A 16894-nucleotide genomic window follows, 5' to 3' on the forward strand; every position below is an offset into this window, starting at 1 on the left:
AGTTATGCATATGTCCAGTGAGAAATGCTTTGCATATTTCATGCAAAATGTATTTTTCTTACTTCCTTTGAAGGGGAGAAACACATCAGCAAATATACAGCATACCTATGACAATAGCGTCACCACCAACCACAGCTTTCCTGACCACATGTACCACAATGTTTTATTATCCTGCTACTCCCCTCTTTACAGAGGCAATCAAAGCAACTAACAGATATGAAAAATGGATTACTAATAGGTAAAGATTTAATGTTATAATATTTTAAGATTAAAGATTAGGATAAACAAAGAGGGGAAGGATTTGCTGAACCAACAAACTGAACTGGAATACAAAAAAGGGAGGCGTGAGGAGGTCCGGGAAACAAGCTAATGAAAAATAAGTAATGGAAAGATTTTTAATTACCGTATTTTTCGCTATATAACACGCACCCAACCATAACACGCACGTAGTTTTTAGAGGAGGAAAATCTGTAGGCATGCCACCCGTAGGCATTCCCTCCATAACACACACAGACATTTCCCCTTACTTTTTAGGAGGAAAAAAGTGAGTGTTATGTTGCAAAAAATACGGTATTTTTATTTTGTATTTTTCTTTTTTCTATTTTTATTTTGTAATATTTTGAAAATCTTAATATCTTATAAAAAAAACCAAAGCAACTAACAGAATTCAAGAAATAGACAGAATTAAAATATTAATCCACATAATGAATATCATAAACAAATAACTACGGACAGCCTAAGAAAAGCCTTAGAGTGTCAACAGGCAAACTTAAAACAGCAATAAGATGAAAAGTTACTCCCCTAATATTTGACTGTTCAAGATAAAATGGGTAAGTGGGCTCATTAATTATATTTGATTAATAATGATCGTATACAATTTACGCTATATGCAATGGATAAAGCGCTGTTCTGTAGGATGTAGTCGGGAATGTTAATAAAAATAAATGCATATCTCTGTGGGTGTTTTTTATTTTTGAAAAAGGTTAACTGATTCATCTATTAATGGTTTCAGCCACACTTGTTCCAAGCTGTAAATGCAAACTTACTAACTGTATCAAACGTACTTTCCACAAAGTACGGAGTGTAGGCAGAACCTAGCAGATGTTGATCACAGAAAGCTTATTCCACAAGGCATTGCTGCTCAGCCACCGCTGATCATTTCAGCAGATAAAGCACACAAGCTCCACTAAAATCACTAAAGGCCACTTGGTGCATAGGCTCTAGCCTTGCAAACCAATTTAAAGTGGGCACCAAGCAGAAAGCTGTCTGCACTGAAATAAGATACCCACATACCAACAAGCACTGGAAATGGGGGAAAAACCAATTAACTTACCTGCAGCATATCATCCACCATTGTTAAAATGTACTGAACCGTTTGTTCCTTGGAGATGTGAGTCATGAGGTTTATGAACGTTTTAGCGCACTAGGGAGGAAAGAAGTAATCCAAAGAAAGTTAGAATTATTCGCAAGTGTTTTCATTCTTATTTTCATTTGGCAATTTTGCAAGCACAGCCTGTGTGAGGAACACTGAAACAATCCAAAGTTGCTTCACTGTAATAAACACAAGTATTGGGAAACTCCTCCCCAGCCTACTACTATTGCACTGACTACATTCATTTAATCAACAGTCCAAACAGAATTTGGCAATGGGTTCTTGACTGTTTCCTCTAGAATATAAAGGTATGCTGTGTTTAATGCATGCCCTGTGGACACAAGGCCACAGATTAAGAGAACAAGACACAATCCCATAAAATAAAGCAGGTGGTAATAACCTTTGTCCTTCCAGCTGTTGCTAAATGCTATCTCCCATAATCCCTGTCCATTGATCATGCTTGCTGGGGCTGATGGGAGTTTTAGTTCAGTAGCGTCAGGAGGACAAAAAGCTCCCCACACCTGAAGTTAAGGTCTACTATGGTTTCTAACAGGCACAAAGGGGAGACAATGATGAAGACATTTATGTATGCTGAGCCTCACTAACTTCAACAAAAATGTGCAAAACTGCCCGCTATACTTTTCGAAATTAACTAATATGGGAGTGGGGGAGATTGATTTTGTTCCTAGTCTGAATAGGAGAAGAGCGCTCCAACAAAGGGTTGCCCTATGTCCGGAATTTCCCAGACATGTCCTGTTTTTTGGGGGGGCAGTATGCCCCTCCAGGAGGAATTTGGCACTGTACTTGAAATGTCCGGGTTTTGGGGGAAGGGGTGTTTATTGGGGGAGGGGTTGGAGGGACACATGTATGCCACCGAAGTGTGGAAGAGGGCAGGCACTGTCCGGGAAGGTCATTTTCAAAATATGGCAACCCTATCCAACAACAATTACTGCATTAAGAGGAGTACTTATACAATGTGTGCCTATACTTTAACAAGCAACTTTTAAATAATATTTACAATGGCTGTAGCCAGAGATATACAAGTGTCAGTATACTCATGCAAGAAGGTTTTTGAGTTGTTTCCTTCTCACTGCAGCCCCAACTTCCCCCAAAGCTGCTCTGCAAAGCCAAGGCACCCTCTGGAACAGTATGGGGTGGGGCAGAGAAAGAAGAGAGTTGCAAGAAAGGAGGCGGCAAATTGCCAAGCAAGGCTGGGAAACTCTGCCTGAAACCCTGCAGAGCTGTTGCCAGTCAGTGTAGACAACAGTGATCCAGATGGACCAATGTTGCGGCTCAGTATAAGGCAGCCTCCTGTTGTCCTATGTAATTACACTCCTTCTCCAGCTACAACCCAGTACTCTATGGCACCCTAAGTCACATTCTCTAAGCACCAAGTGTGATTCACACTAGCATGCAAACGGCAAGCAGTTCAACTACATTTTTGGATTAGTTGTACAAAAAAATCTGACTGCAATAGCAGAACCCATAAAATGCTCAAAAAGAGGACTGCATATTCAAACAGCGGTCTAAGGCATTCTGACATGACTTATGGACTCGGGTGAAACTTCCATGATTTATTCTACCTTGGGCAAAGCACACCTGGAATACTGTGTCCAATTCTGGGCACAATTTAAGAAGGATGTTGACAAGCTGGAACATGTGCAGAGGAGGGCAATCAAGATGATTAACAGTTGAAGGAGTTGGGTATGTTTAGCCTGGAAAAGAGGAGACTGAGAGGAGATATGATAGCCATCTTCATATATCTCAAGGGCTTTCATATGGCAGAGGGAATAAGCTTGATTTCTCCTGCACTGGAGGGTAGGACTTGAACCAATGCCTTCAAGTTACAAGACAGGAGATTCCAACTAAACATTGGGGAAACTTTCCAACAGTATGAGCTAATTGACCATGGAACGGTCTCCCTCAGGAAGTGGTGGACTCTCCTTCCTTGGAGGTTTTTAAGCAGAGGTTGGATGGCCATCTGCCATGGATGCTTTAGTTGAGATCCCTGCATTGCAGGGGGTTGGACTAGATGACCCTTGGGGTCCCTTTCAACTCTACAATTCTGGCTTGCATTATTTATGCTTCTTGTCATCATACTCAGTGATAGAAAGAAAGAGTAGAAGGCATACGGTTAATTCACCAGGACATTTTCACAAATGATCTATGAGGAAAGCTGGCACAGAAGCAGAAATATAGATGACAAACTTTTAAAACCAGAATGTCAAAGACAAAACAACCACATACATTGGCTGTTCCTAGAACAGGAGATTGCCACAAAGAAATGCTGGGTTACCTGGTTGCCTTCATTTTTAATCAATTCTTGTTTCTCTTCTGGGCTCCTTTTCTGCTCAAATCTTTGAATAAATTCACAGTCTTCTGCTGAAATCATCTGCCCTCTAGCAAGGAAAACAAAGCTTTAAGGACTTCCTGTGCTATCATTGTTTTACTGCTTGTAGATTTAACAGAATATATCCTGCTGTTCAAAAATTTTTTCCCGAGGTGCTAATGTAATAATTTCCTACAGTGACTGTTTAGTGAGCACACTTCCCTTTCCAAACATATTAAATAAATTTGGAGCATGTACTGTGTTTAGCCCAAGAGCATGGATGCTGTCCAAAGCCATTATCTTGCAAGGAAAAGGGCAGTGAAGACTCCAGTGTATCTTTGACGATTCAAAAGCTTCTATGGAGCCAAGGCTAATGGAATTTTTGACTTTTTCCCCCTTGAAGCAGTAAACCCCAACTCCATGCCTAATCATAAACTGCTTTTGAAAGGTCTACAGTGGTACCTCTTGTTACAAACTTAATTGGTTCCGAAGGTCCATTCTTAAGCTGAAACCGTTCTTATCCTGAGACACGCTTCCACTAATGGGGCCTCCAGCACGTGATTTCTGTTCGCATCCTGGGGCAAAGTTCGCAACCAGGAGCAGCTACTTCCGGGTTAGCGGAACTCGTAACCTGAAGCATTCGTAACCAGAAGCGTTTGTAACCAGAGGTAACATTATACTTAGTTTCAAAAGAACTTAAGAACAGGCCTGTTGGATCAGGCCAAATACTCTTGTACAGTCTACAAGAACAGCATAAAGTTGACCATGTTTTGAGTAAACTGTTTTCAAGTCTTTATACCCTTGGGTCTGATTTGGAAGCTCCAGCTAATGTAGACTGCAGCAGCCAGATTACTGTATTTTTCGCTCTATAGGACTCACTTTTTCCCCTTCAAAAATGAAGGGGAAATGTGTGTGCGTCCTATGGAGCGAAGACGCCATAGCCCCGCAACCCTCTCCCGGCTGGAGAGGTGACGCGCGGCTATGGCAGGAACCTCTACAGCCCCGTGTCACCTCTCCAGCCAGGAGAGCACGCGTGCGGGGCTAAAGCAGCCCACCGCGACCCTCTCCTGGCTGGAGAGGTGACGCGCGGCTATGGCAGGAGCTTCCCCCCACCAGCCCCAAAGAGCAGGTCGAAAGGAACCTGAAGCCTAAAGAGCGAGAGGGGTCAGTGCACACCGACCTCTCTCGCTCTCCAGGCTTCCAAGGTAGCCACCTGAACGGCACCTTGTTTTAGAGCAGGAAAACAAGAGGGGGAAAGTTCTCCCCCTCTCTGTGCAGCGCCTCCTGCCGCTTCACTGAAGGGGCGCTGGGCAGAGAGGGGGAGAATTTTTTTTCTTGTTCTCCCCCCTCTAAAACAAAGTGTGTCCTATTGTCCGGTGCGTCCTATGGTGCAAAAAAATACGGTACTTTTTACCCTTGCTGGTTAAGAATACTTGACACCATTGTTAAAACAGCTGCAATGGCTGCCCATCTGCTACTGAGCCAAGTTCAGGGTTCACGTATTGATTTACAACTTGAATCCAGGATACGTCAGGGATCTCCTGAAACTTTATATCCCAGCTTGATCACCAAGATCATCTACAGGACCATCTTTGGTCATTCCCTGAGTTCGTGTGGCTCATCTGACAACAATGAGAAACTGAGCCTTTACTTTCCACCAGTCCTGTGGGAAATCCTGCCAAATAGTTCAGTGGGCACCTTCTGTGCCAGCTTTTAAACGCCTGCTGAAAACCTTTCGGTTCCAGAAGGCCTATGCAGGCAGTTAAGAGTACATCGTCCACAATGGTCGATTGATGTGTGTTTTTAATTTCTTTTTTGCTCTTAACTTGTTCTTAAATGTTATTGTTTCATTTTATGTTTATACATTGTTGCAAACCACTGTGAATTTTTTTTATGATACAGTGGTATATAAACATTTTTATAAATAAATAAATTATTCAGTGTATTTCTATGTAACATTAACACATATTGGGTAAACCACAGGAAACCATCTATTGATTGTGAATTTCAATGTACTGTACAGTGGTAACTCGGGTTAAGTACTTAATTTGTTCCAGACGTCCGTTCTTAACCTGAAACTGCTCTTAACATAAAGCACCACTTTAGCTAATGGGGCCTGCTGCTGCCGCCGGAGCACGATTTCTGTTCTCATCCTGAAGCAAAGTTCTTAACCCAAGGTAATATTTCTGGGTTAGCGGAGTCTGTAACATGAAGCGTATGTAACATGAAATGTATGTAACCCGAGCTACTACTGTACTATTTTACCTTCCCTTAAATTTAGAGTTAATTAGCAGACTGCTTAGAAAAGATCATGAAGCCCAAAGAAAAAAGCCTTATTAAAAATATATGTTTTTAAATTCCAAGATAATATTCATTCCTACCATTTCAGAATAGTAACTAATCCTGGACACTGGTAACAATAAATAAATAAAGATTCTTAGACAGCAGTCCTACATCTTTTGGTTCCCCAACACCCTGACAACTTTCCAATGACAGACCAACGTAATTCCAAGGCCATGAGGAAAAACAGCTGCTGATTAGGGATAAAAAACATGCCCTAAGTGATGTTATTCATTTATTTATTTTTAAAGTCCTCTTGCAGTCAGTCAGTGACACAGTAACTTGTGATTAAGTTTTCCTTTCAATTATAGATTTTCCTTGCAAGAAGTGTAGTTCTTCTGTTCACATAAAGTAGTAACAGTCATTATTTTATTTTTTTGCAATATTGAATTTGATCAGGCTGTAATCTCATTACCATTATTGAACAATATAATACTGTTCCAATTCTGTAATTATTTCGTCACACAGTGCCTGGTGAATATTAGGTGTTTGCTTTCCTGTGAATTTCACTGGTATTGTTTGTGAATTAATGAATCAAATGGGGGGGGGGATTGTAAGTGTATGTGTCCTCAACTATTTAGACATTTAGACCCTTTCACCTGGCAATGTTCTTTTGTGCTAGTTAAATTCTTCTTTGTGATCTCTATTTATCTCTTCTACAAACCAACATGCACTTATGAGCAATGGAGCTGTAGGAGGCCTTTTTGTGTGTAGTTAATTATGTAGTTAAATGGCAGAAAGCAATCTTAAGGATAGTGGAATTCCTCCACAAATTGGCATTTTAAAACCTGGATTTTGCCAGACTTCTGAAAAAGTTTAAGAAAATTGTTAGGAAAAATGTTTCTATCAATCATATCCATTCATGGAACCCTACCCTTATTTGTTTTAACGAAATGTCATTTCTGATAATAACAGTTAATTTTCACTAACTCGGTATTTTTCCAGTGCTCCTAACAGCATGCAAGACCTTCCAAAAGCATAAAAACTGTAACTAGTTTAGAAGCCTAGAGATATATGCTCCTTCTGGGAACCTGTGCCCAGATACTAACTTACTGGAGATATGACTGCCAATTCACTTTGTTGGCCCGAACCTCAGCAGCTTTGGCAGCAATGATATTGGTGGGGACAGCAGCATCTACAGCACCCCGGATATCCATTTTTATCTTGATGTCAAAACCTGTTAAGAAAATAAAGGCTGCTATCAGTTTACATTGAACAAAGTGATTTCAAGAGTTCGAAATTGTGTTTATAAAGCTGCTAAACCTACGAGAAGTGACTATAGTTCATCCAAAAGTTTAAACCCCACTAACTTCAAATAAGAATTAAGAATGTACTTAACTTTTTAACGTTGAAATTAATGAGGCTTACAAGTCTGTACGTTCCACGGGATTGTTCCAGGTGCAGGCATTTGCATACCATATTATTTGCTTATTTTCTACAGTTGCTCATTGAAGCTTATTCTGCATACACCTCAATTTTCCAGGCATTATATATTATGCTATCCTGACTGTACACTGATTTGGAATCAAACATCCTCTAACAATTTTCTTTTTAAGTCCAAGGCCCACATAGTTGCAGAAGTATTACAGTAATATATACAACATGATCAGCTTTGAAAAGATTTCCATGCAATACATAAAGCAGTTTTGAATAAAACAGAGCTATAATCCTATAATTCCCTTACCTGTATGATATAGGAGACGGCAGGCAGAGACCACCCCCTCCCACAACAAGGTATTAATCCACTCCCTGGCCCAGCCAGCTGTCCCCTCTCTGCTAGTTTTTTATCAGCCAGGATGGGTGGGAGCAGGGGTCCAGAGTACAAGCAGGCGTTCTGACCAATCCAAGTACCTTGTCAATGTCCTCAAGCCTTAACCAACTGAAGGCCAAAACAACAGGACTAGACAGTGCTCTGGACACCCCTTAAGGGTTATCTGCTGTAATAGTGGAGTCAAGATCCCAGTGGATGTAAGCGATGTTTTGCAAACAAGTCACAACAAGCTGCCATCAGGTCTATCACCTCCTTTGGGCCAGACTGTAAAAGGCCCTGCACTACCAGAAAAAGCTCTGTTGTACAGCACAATGAGGATGCAATGGAAAGCCTAAATCTCAACAGGAAGTGATCTGCCCCGACAAGGAAGTAATGTCAATATCAGATCACCTTCTTCCTGTTCAGCCAAGAAAGCAGGGACCAGAGTGTGACCTTCCACAAGCATTGGGACAGCCCCGTGGTCGTCATGGCAGCCATGAAGTCCTGATCCACCCCAGAGCTGACAGCTTCAACTTGGATGTTGAAGTCCCCCAACACCAGCAATCTGGGAGTCCTCAGCATCACCTCCAAGATCAGCTCTATCAGTTCTGCCATGGAGACCGCTGGGCAACGAGACAGACAGTAAACCAGAAGAATCTCTAATCCCAAAGTCAGCAACACATATACTCTAAATTCTCACACACACACACACACACACACACACACACACCTCGAGAGACAGCCTGGAGAGAAAGAGTGTTCTCACTTCTCACATTCTATCAGCTCTGGCTCAGGGCAATCCCCCCCCCCCCCCGAGGTAGCAGCTATTTTGTGGAACACTCTACTTAGAAAAGTTTGTTCACCTCTTTATTTCTTGAACAATTACAATTATTCCAACCAAGGTAATACAATTAATTCAAAAAATCCTCCCAGTGGGATATAGCTCCTCTGATGCTGGGTATTTTTATTATTATTATTATTGTATTAGGATGGGGTGGGGCTTATCACACTTTTATATTTACTTTGATACTGCTAATTCATTTTAGAAAAGTAGTAAGTAAATAAATCAACAACAACACAAGAAAAAATGTGCAGAATGACCTTTCATTTATCATAAACTATTCAGTATTATGTGACATGGGCATTGTTCCAAAAAGGATCTGCACATTTGAGATTGTAGATTTGTTGCCAAATAAAGTTCAGGCTGCTAACAAAACTCAGTTTCATTTTTGAGACAAACAGTTTCTGGTTCAGGCAGCAAGTAATTTTGCCCAGCGGCTAAGGATTAACTTGATTTCTACTTCCTGTGACCTATAACCAATGTCACTTCCCCTTTCCAGCTAAGGGGTAACTTTTCAATTTTTCAACCCTATGCAGTACACCCTTTCTAGCTGTAAGCACAAGTTCAAGCATGAACAAGATTGTGCTGCATGAACAAGATTGCACTGCACATCATCCTAAAGTGATACTTTTTTCTTTTCTTTTTACAGAATGGAAGTATAGTTTGAATACCAGAATGTATGACCTTCACCACTTCTGCTTTCTACTTTCTACTTTCTTAGGGGGTGTCTGGCCTAGTCCAGCTCTGATGCCAAAACAAGCTGCCTGAGTTTTTAATGCATTAAATCATTGTTAGGGCAGAACTCTCCATAAACATCAGATAACTCAGCCTGACTGAACCTGTTCAAACTTCATCAGGACCATTTGCCTACACACAAAAACCATATAAACTGTTTCCTCCCTTCCACTGGAAACATGCAATGACTGTTATTGGATGAAACATTTCCTTCTGCCCTCTGCGTTAGTGTCAACAAGATCAAGTCTTACCTCAGATGAAGGAAGTTGAACAACCATTTTTCATTCTAGCATACAACCTAAGTGCACCTATATGTACTCCAAAAGTCATTAGCAGTACCAAGATACCGCTTTGATTACAAGGAGCGCAAACATTTAACGAAGTGGTGAGAGAAAACCTAATGGTTCAGTAAGCTCAAGGACAGCAAGATTCAGAAAAACAAAGCTCTTATAGAAAGACTGAAATAACTAGACAATTCTAGTTGCCCTGTGCTGTTTTGCTTTTTTTAAATATGCACAGCAGTATCTCCCACTTAAAGAACATCTAGCCCAATAGCTGAGAGTACAGCAGAGCAATCAAATTCATGAATTCCAAGACTAGCAAAGGCTGGGATTAGCCACAACAGCAAGGGGGTTAAAAGCCAGAACCTCAGTAATGCCTCCCAAGAACCAGAAGCCTGGAGATAATAAAGAACCACCCTGCTCTGCTTGTGACCTTCCCTGCGGCATCGAGATAATCACTCGCCGCTTAAACAGATGTTGGGAATCCGCAAGAGCTTTCCTAGCTGAGAGTATTTTGCGTGCAGCGGGTACGTGGGTAGCTCGGGAGGCGAGAACGGGGCGGCCTTCCGTGAGTTCCAGCTGAGTCTCCAGGGCAGCGCGCAGCTTCCTTGCCAGCGATGCTCGCCCGAAGGCAAGCGGGCGCAGCGCCTGTCCCTTCCCGGTGCCCACCAGCCCCACCCCGAGGCCTTCCGCTCCAGCCCCTGTCCCTCTCCCGGGGCTGCAGGCCTCACTTACCTCCTTCGCTTCGTAGGCCGGCGATGAAGTCCCCGGAATCCGCAGAGGCAACGGATGACCCGGACTCAGCAGCTAAGCAGAAGAGGGACAGCCGAGGCTCACGATCATGTGACTGCGCTCAGCTGACAACAACAGCGGCCGAGATAGGAACGACGCTACGGGTCCCCGGAAAGCTCCGTTGGCGAAGCGGGAAATGTTGGCCAAAAGAGGAGGCGGGGGACGCAGCGAGGGCGAGCGTGCTGGGCCGGTACGTTAGAACGCTGTGTAGACGCAACTTTTATTTCCAGCGTCACAGGACGCTTTTCTTTTTATTTTCTAACGTTATTGGAGGGTTAATGGGAGAGTTTTAAGAGAGCATTTGCAGGCAGCTGTGATAAAACAATCATATAGCCTGGTCCGTGGCAAGTTCAGTAACGCAATGACCTCCAATGCACTCGTCCTCCCCGCAGCGCGCGCACGTACACAAACATAGAACTTTGATCATCTGCACAAGTTCCAGCTTGTCCATATCCTTATTAAATTGTGGTGCCCAGAACTGGACATTCCAAGTGTGGTCTGACCAAGGCAGAAGAGTGGTACTGTTACTTCCCTTGATCTGTTACTGTTACTTCTGTTGATGCAGCCTAGAAGAACATTAGCTTATTTTGCTGTTGCTGCATCACACTGTTGACTCGCGTTCATCTTGTGGTCTGTTAAGGCCCCTAGATCCTTTTCACGTGTACTACTGACAAGCCAGGGGTCCCCCATCTTATATTTGTGCAGCTGCTTAAAACCTGACATTTTTTCCTAGTGAAATTCATTTTGTTAGTTTGGGTCTTGTTCTCCAATCTTTTAAGGTCATCTTGAATCCCAAGAATTCTGCGGCAGACAGAAATGGGAGCTCCTCCTCCCATTTTGGTATCCTCTGCAAATTTGATGAGCACCCCCTCAATTCCTTCTTCCAAGTCATTTATAAAGACGTTGAACAATAGCAAGCATCTCACTTGTCACTTTTTTTCTCCATCAGTGAGTACTCTTTGGGTTTTGGTCAGTCAACCAGCTAAAAATCCACCCAACAGTTACATTGTTCAGACCACATTTTACCAGCTTCTCTGCAAGAAGATCATGGGGGCCTTTGTCAAAAAGCCTTTCTGAAATCAAGATATACTACATCCCCAGCATTCCCCTGATTCACCAAGCTTGTAATTCTATCAAAAAAGAAATGAGATTCGTCTGGCATGACTTGTTTTTGAGAAACCCATGCTGGGTTGTAGTAATCACAGCATTCTTTTCTGAGTGCTCATATACAGATATGTTCTAGCACCTTTCCTGGTACAGTGGTACCTCGGGTTACAGACACTTCAGGTTACAGACTCCGCTAACCCAGAAATAGTACCTCGGGTTAAGAACTTTGCTTCAGGATGAGAACAGAAATTGTGTGGCAGCAGCACTGCGGCAGCGGGAGGCCCCATTAGCTAAAGTGGTGCTTCAGGTTAAGAACAGTTTCAGGTTAAGAACGGACCTCCAGAATGAATTAAGTTCTTAACGCGAGGTACCACTGTATTGACATCAAGCTAACTGGTTGGTAGTTACTTGGGTCTTTTCCCCCTTTTGGAAGATGGGGACAACATTTACCTGTCTCCAATCTGCAGGGACCTCACCTGTTGTCAAAGAATTCTCAATGGTTATAGACAGTGGCTCTGAGATTACATCTGCAAACTCCTGTAGTCAGTGTTTTTCTGGGGGGACGCAGGGGTACGCATACCCCTAAACATTTTGTGAATCTAAGTTTGGCCTCATTAAGAGGCAGTATTTCAATATGAGTAGGAATACTAATAGTAATAGTAATAATAATAATAATAATTAATTTATACCCCGCCCTTCTGGCTGGGTTTCCCCAGCCACTCTGGGCAGCTCCCAATCAAATATTAAAAACACAATACAGCATTAAACATTAAAAACTTCCCTAAACAGGGCTGCCTTCAGATGTCTTTTAAAAGTAGGATACAGTGGTACCTCGGGTTAAGAACATACGGTAATTCGTTCTGGAGGTCCATTCTTAACCTGAAACTGTTCCTAACCTGAAGCACCACTTTAGCTAATGGGGCCTCTTGTTGCTGCTGCTGTGCTGCCGCTGCACGATTTCTGTTCTCATCCTGAAGCAAAGTTCTTAACCCAAGGTAATATTTCTGGGTTATCGGAGTCTGTAACCTGACGCATATGTAACCTGAAGCATATGTAACCCGAGGTACCACTGTAGTTGCTTATTTCCTTTACATCTGGTGGGAGGGCATTCCACAGGGCAGGTGCCACTACCGAGAAGGCCTTCTGCCTGGTTCCCTGTAACCTCACTTCTCGCAGTGAGGGAACCGCCAGAAGGCCCTCGGTGCTGGATCTCAGTGTCTGGGCTGAATGATGGGTGTGGAGACGCTCCTTCAGGTATGCAGGACCAAGGCCATTTAGAGCTTTAAAGGTCAGCACCAACACTTTGAATTGTGTTTGGAAATGTACAGGGAGCCAATGCAGATCTCTCAGGATGGGTGTTATATGGTCTCGGCGGCCACTCCCAGTCGCCAGTCTAGCTGCCACATTCTGGATTAATTGCAGTTTCCGAGTCACCTTCAAAGGTAGCCCCACGTAGAGTGCATTGCAGTAGTCCAAGCAGGAGATAACCAGAGCATGCACCACTCTGGTGAGACAGACTATGGGCAGGTAGGGTCTCAGCCTGCGTACCAGATGGAGCTGGTAGACAGCTGCCCTGGACACAGAATTGACCTGCACCTCCATGGAAAGCTGTGAGTCCAAAATGACTCCCAGGTTTCACACCTGCTCCTTCAGGGGCACAGTTGCCCCATTCAGGACCAGGGAGTCCCCCACACCTGCCCCCAAAAAACAGTACTTCTGCCTTGTCAGGATTCAACCTCAATCTGCTAGCCGCCATCCATCCTCCAACCGCCTCCAGGCACTCACACAGGACCTTCACCGCCTTCACTGGTTCTGATTTAAAAGAGAGGTAGAGCTGTGTATCATCTGCATACTGAGTAGGAAAATGAGAGTACCCCCAAACGTTTTTTTTAAGAAAAAAAGCACTGCCTTTAGTACCTTTGGATACAGCTCATCAGGCCTTGGAGATTTTAAATCTTTTAAAATAGCTAGATGTTCCCTTACCACCTCTTTTCATAACTTGGAAAATATTCCCTAATATTTGATATACTGTATGAAGAATTCAAATTCATCTTGCTTGTTTTCCATACTCTGCAAAGTGGTTGCAAGAAAGGAGAGAGTAGGACACACAGAATGCGGAATGCAGTTGAATATGAAAGCAGGGACATGAAAGGGTCTGCAGAATAGGAGGGAATGGTGGTTTCATAATTGGACAGAAGTTGAAAAGGGAGCTTAGTAACGAGGAGAAAGATGCAGAAGGTTGCCATGGCTTGTGTGCAAGGGGGAAGAGAGAAGGCATGAGCGTGGGGGTAAAGGTGAAAATAGGTGCAGTGTGGGGCTGCAGAACAGGAGAGAGAATTGGCATCAGAAATGGAGTTGGAAAGAGGAAAAGTAGGTGTAGCAGTTGCATAAAGTAGGAAGGAGAAGTCCTAGAGGGTTAGTGGGGGGGATACTTGGTAAGGGTGGTGATGAGATGACAATTCAGCCACAAGGGTGGGGAATAAATAATAAAATTGTTATTACAGTGGAACCTTGGTTCTCGAACGGCTTAGTTGACTAACAAATCGACTCCCAAACACTGAAAACCTGGAAGTGTTCGGGTTTTCGAACGTTTTTCAGAAGCCGAGCTTCTGATGTGGCTGTTGGCTATTGTTTCTGGGGCACCTGCACCTGCAAGTTGGTTTTTAAACATTTTGGAAGTCAAACAGACTTCTGGAACGTATTAAGTTCAAGAACCGAGATACCACTGCATTATTATTATAGCTGTGCATCCCTTTATTTCAAGTAATAATAATAATAACAATCCCTCTTGTGTATTTTGGAAAGTAAATGTTCAGAAATTGAAATCAAAGGCCCACTATACACAAAGAGCTCGCTCTCTGTTTCTCTGGATTGCACCTAATTCAGTGAGACTAATGGCCAGGTACAGGGTTGCGATTTGGCAGAGTATCAGTCTTCTAATGACATATTTCAGTTATATGTAATGTAAACCAACGGCACACCTTCCGGTGGGAACTGCTAACATGGAACAAAACTCAATAATATGATAATTTTTTATTATTATTACAGCAAAAGCAAAACTTCAAATACTTTCACCAAACACAAATTGCAATTTAATGAGATGAAACAATATTCCGTATTTCCTGATGTATGCCTTCATATGTTTTTATTTGATTACAGTATATGACAAAACATCAACAGTTCTCAAGCTTTGTTTTGGTGCTGTAGCTGGAGGTGTTTTACTTCCTGGAAAGACAATCACTTGGGTTGTCTGGCTTGCTAAACCTACTGCCACTAAATTCCAATTGCACACATGGTTCTTTCCTGTGTGCACATGTTCTTCCACATCACTTCCTCCCATGTGTGTTATTGGGGGATAGACAGGGCCTTGAGGCTAATCCCCATGTGCAACTGATCTGCTTGTGCAAACAAGACTTCCCTTTCATCTCCACTCTTGCAGCCAGCTGTTCAGTCTCCGAATCTGTTCCAGGAAGTTGGCGGCCCTCTAGAGCAAAGTATGGGGAGAAGGCTGAAAAGGAGAGGAAGGGCAAGACTGGTCACTTTTGCTGGCGTGATCTTGGATCTCACCCAGAATGTATAAAATAACTTGGGGTCAGCCCATCTAACTGTTAGTACCCACCCTTCATGGTGTTAAGGGTGCTAACAGACTTGTCTTATGCAAGGATGTGGAACTTGTGGCTCTCCAGGAGTCACTAAACTACAGCTCCCACCATCCTTGACCCAATGGCATGCTGGCTTGGAGCCCAACAATATTTGGTAGGCCACAGGGTAGCCTGTCTCTCTCTCTTTGGTCTAAGTCCAACACAACCCCCACACTACCGTGCAGCCTCCTGTACAACATAATACATAAAAACGCACCAAATATATAAATCACTCTCAAAAGCTGAGCTAACAGGGATTTTGTTCCTCAAAACATACGGTAATGTCTGTGCTGCTGTAATTAGATTATAGCAAGCACAGAACAGAGCGAAACCAAAGGGCACCAATTTGTCACAAATATAATTATGAAAGTATTGCTGACAGACTAAAGTGGTCATATCATTAACAGGTTCTAATGAATGAATCCATTATGACAATTTAACCTGGTTTTCATTCTGTAGTCTTCTGCTCCCACCTTTAGGCAGAATGGATGATGGATACATATAATTTAAATGGTGTGGTTTAACGCAACCAGTTAATCAGGTCTTATTTGTAGAGAGAGAGAAAAATTATTTCTGTGCTATTTAAGCTAGGATCAAAGACCTATTAATAAGCTACCTGAAGTTTCTCAGTGTTCACTTATATCGCTAAAGTCACATTTTCATTTAGACAGGAAGGATTAGTTAAATCAGTTGGCTACTCTGTGATTGACAAATACCACTGGTCTAAGTTGGACTCAGCAGTTCAGTGTCACGTTCCAATCCCTGTGGAACTGTGTCATCCTTATGCCTAATCTTTTCTGTACAGGACTACACGTAAAAACCAATTCACTGAACAATGCTGCTTTGCTCTCAGTGTTAATTGTCACAGCTACAATGAGTTTAGATGCTTCATCAGATATTCTGTATCAGGATTCATTTTTCTTATTGTTGTTGTTTTAGATTCTTTATCAACTTGCAATCACCAAGCTAAAGCAATCCACTAATACTTGGACTAATACTTTGTGGAATTCAAAGGCACTGCACAGACAACAGATAATCCTGTTTGCCCTCCCAGCTGTAAGCAGTGCAGCAAAGATTGAATAAACTTCAAGAGAATCAGATACTTGTCCCATTGATGCAAGGAGAAGTTAATCTTACGCTGCTTTCATTTGCTTCAGTGTCTGGATTTGAAGTATATTTTCTATAAAAAACCCTGACATTTTCCAAAGAAAACGGAGTGTGGAATTGGATTTAGAAATATGCCCTTTTATGACCTATCAGTGTGGAGGCAATATCTATTTTCCTTCAGGACACAGAGCACAAATACAGAAGATGAAAATGAAGACACCACAGCTCAGCTGTTTTTCAAGGTAAGAAAAAGTTTGGAATAATGAAAAGAGAGGGGCAATGAGTTAAATTAATGCTGTTGCATCACTAATGCTTGGTTCAGAGAGAGGTGGCAATGTCTACAATGTGATTTCTCCTATATGTGATAACAGCAGTAAAAAAGATTGCTGCAAAATCATAATGTATAGTTAGGGCCCTGTTCAGGTCTTTCGCCAGCATGGAAAATGAGTCCAGTAGTGCCTTTTAAAAGTTGATTTTCTTACTTCTCGGTGGTCTCATTTTAGCTCCATGTCAGTCCTTACAGAAGCACTGAGTTTACTGTTAAAGGGAGTAATGCATGTGCTCTCAATTGATTCCTAGATCAAACACAAGAATTTTAT

The 16894-nt window shown here is 42.4% G+C and overlaps 2 protein-coding genes across 3 annotated transcripts in view; one reads left to right on the forward strand and one right to left on the reverse strand.

The window, feature by feature from the left end:
- The window catches only part of ATP6V1H (ATPase H+ transporting V1 subunit H), a 33771-nt gene extending 23254 nt beyond the window's left edge, over window positions 1-10517 (reverse strand). Inside the window, exons 1-4 of the mRNA XM_082233905.1 lie at window positions 10384-10517; window positions 7095-7218; window positions 3669-3771; window positions 1334-1423 (exon numbers count right to left, since the gene is read on the reverse strand). Of these exons, the coding sequence (XP_082090031.1) occupies window positions 1334-1423; window positions 3669-3771; window positions 7095-7198 (297 nt within the window). The 5' untranslated portion in view covers window positions 7199-7218; window positions 10384-10517. The remainder of the gene's footprint in view (window positions 1-1333; window positions 1424-3668; window positions 3772-7094; window positions 7219-10383) is intronic.
- The window catches only part of RGS20 (regulator of G protein signaling 20), a gene marked incomplete at its 5' end in the record, with an annotated part of 51366 nt that continues 44878 nt past the window's right edge, over window positions 10407-16894 (forward strand). The window contains 2 exons of one of the 2 annotated variants that reach the window (XM_082233992.1): window positions 10407-10630; window positions 16477-16537. In XM_082233992.1, coding sequence (XP_082090118.1) covers window positions 10407-10630; window positions 16477-16537 — 285 coding nt within the window. Of the gene's footprint in view, window positions 10631-16127; window positions 16538-16894 lie in introns of both variants that reach the window. The other variant, XM_082233993.1, reaches the window with a different exon arrangement.

Source organism: Podarcis vaucheri, assembly GCF_965113315.1.
Source record: "Podarcis vaucheri genome assembly, chromosome: 8".
NCBI classification, from domain to species: domain Eukaryota; kingdom Metazoa; phylum Chordata; class Lepidosauria; order Squamata; family Lacertidae; genus Podarcis; species Podarcis vaucheri.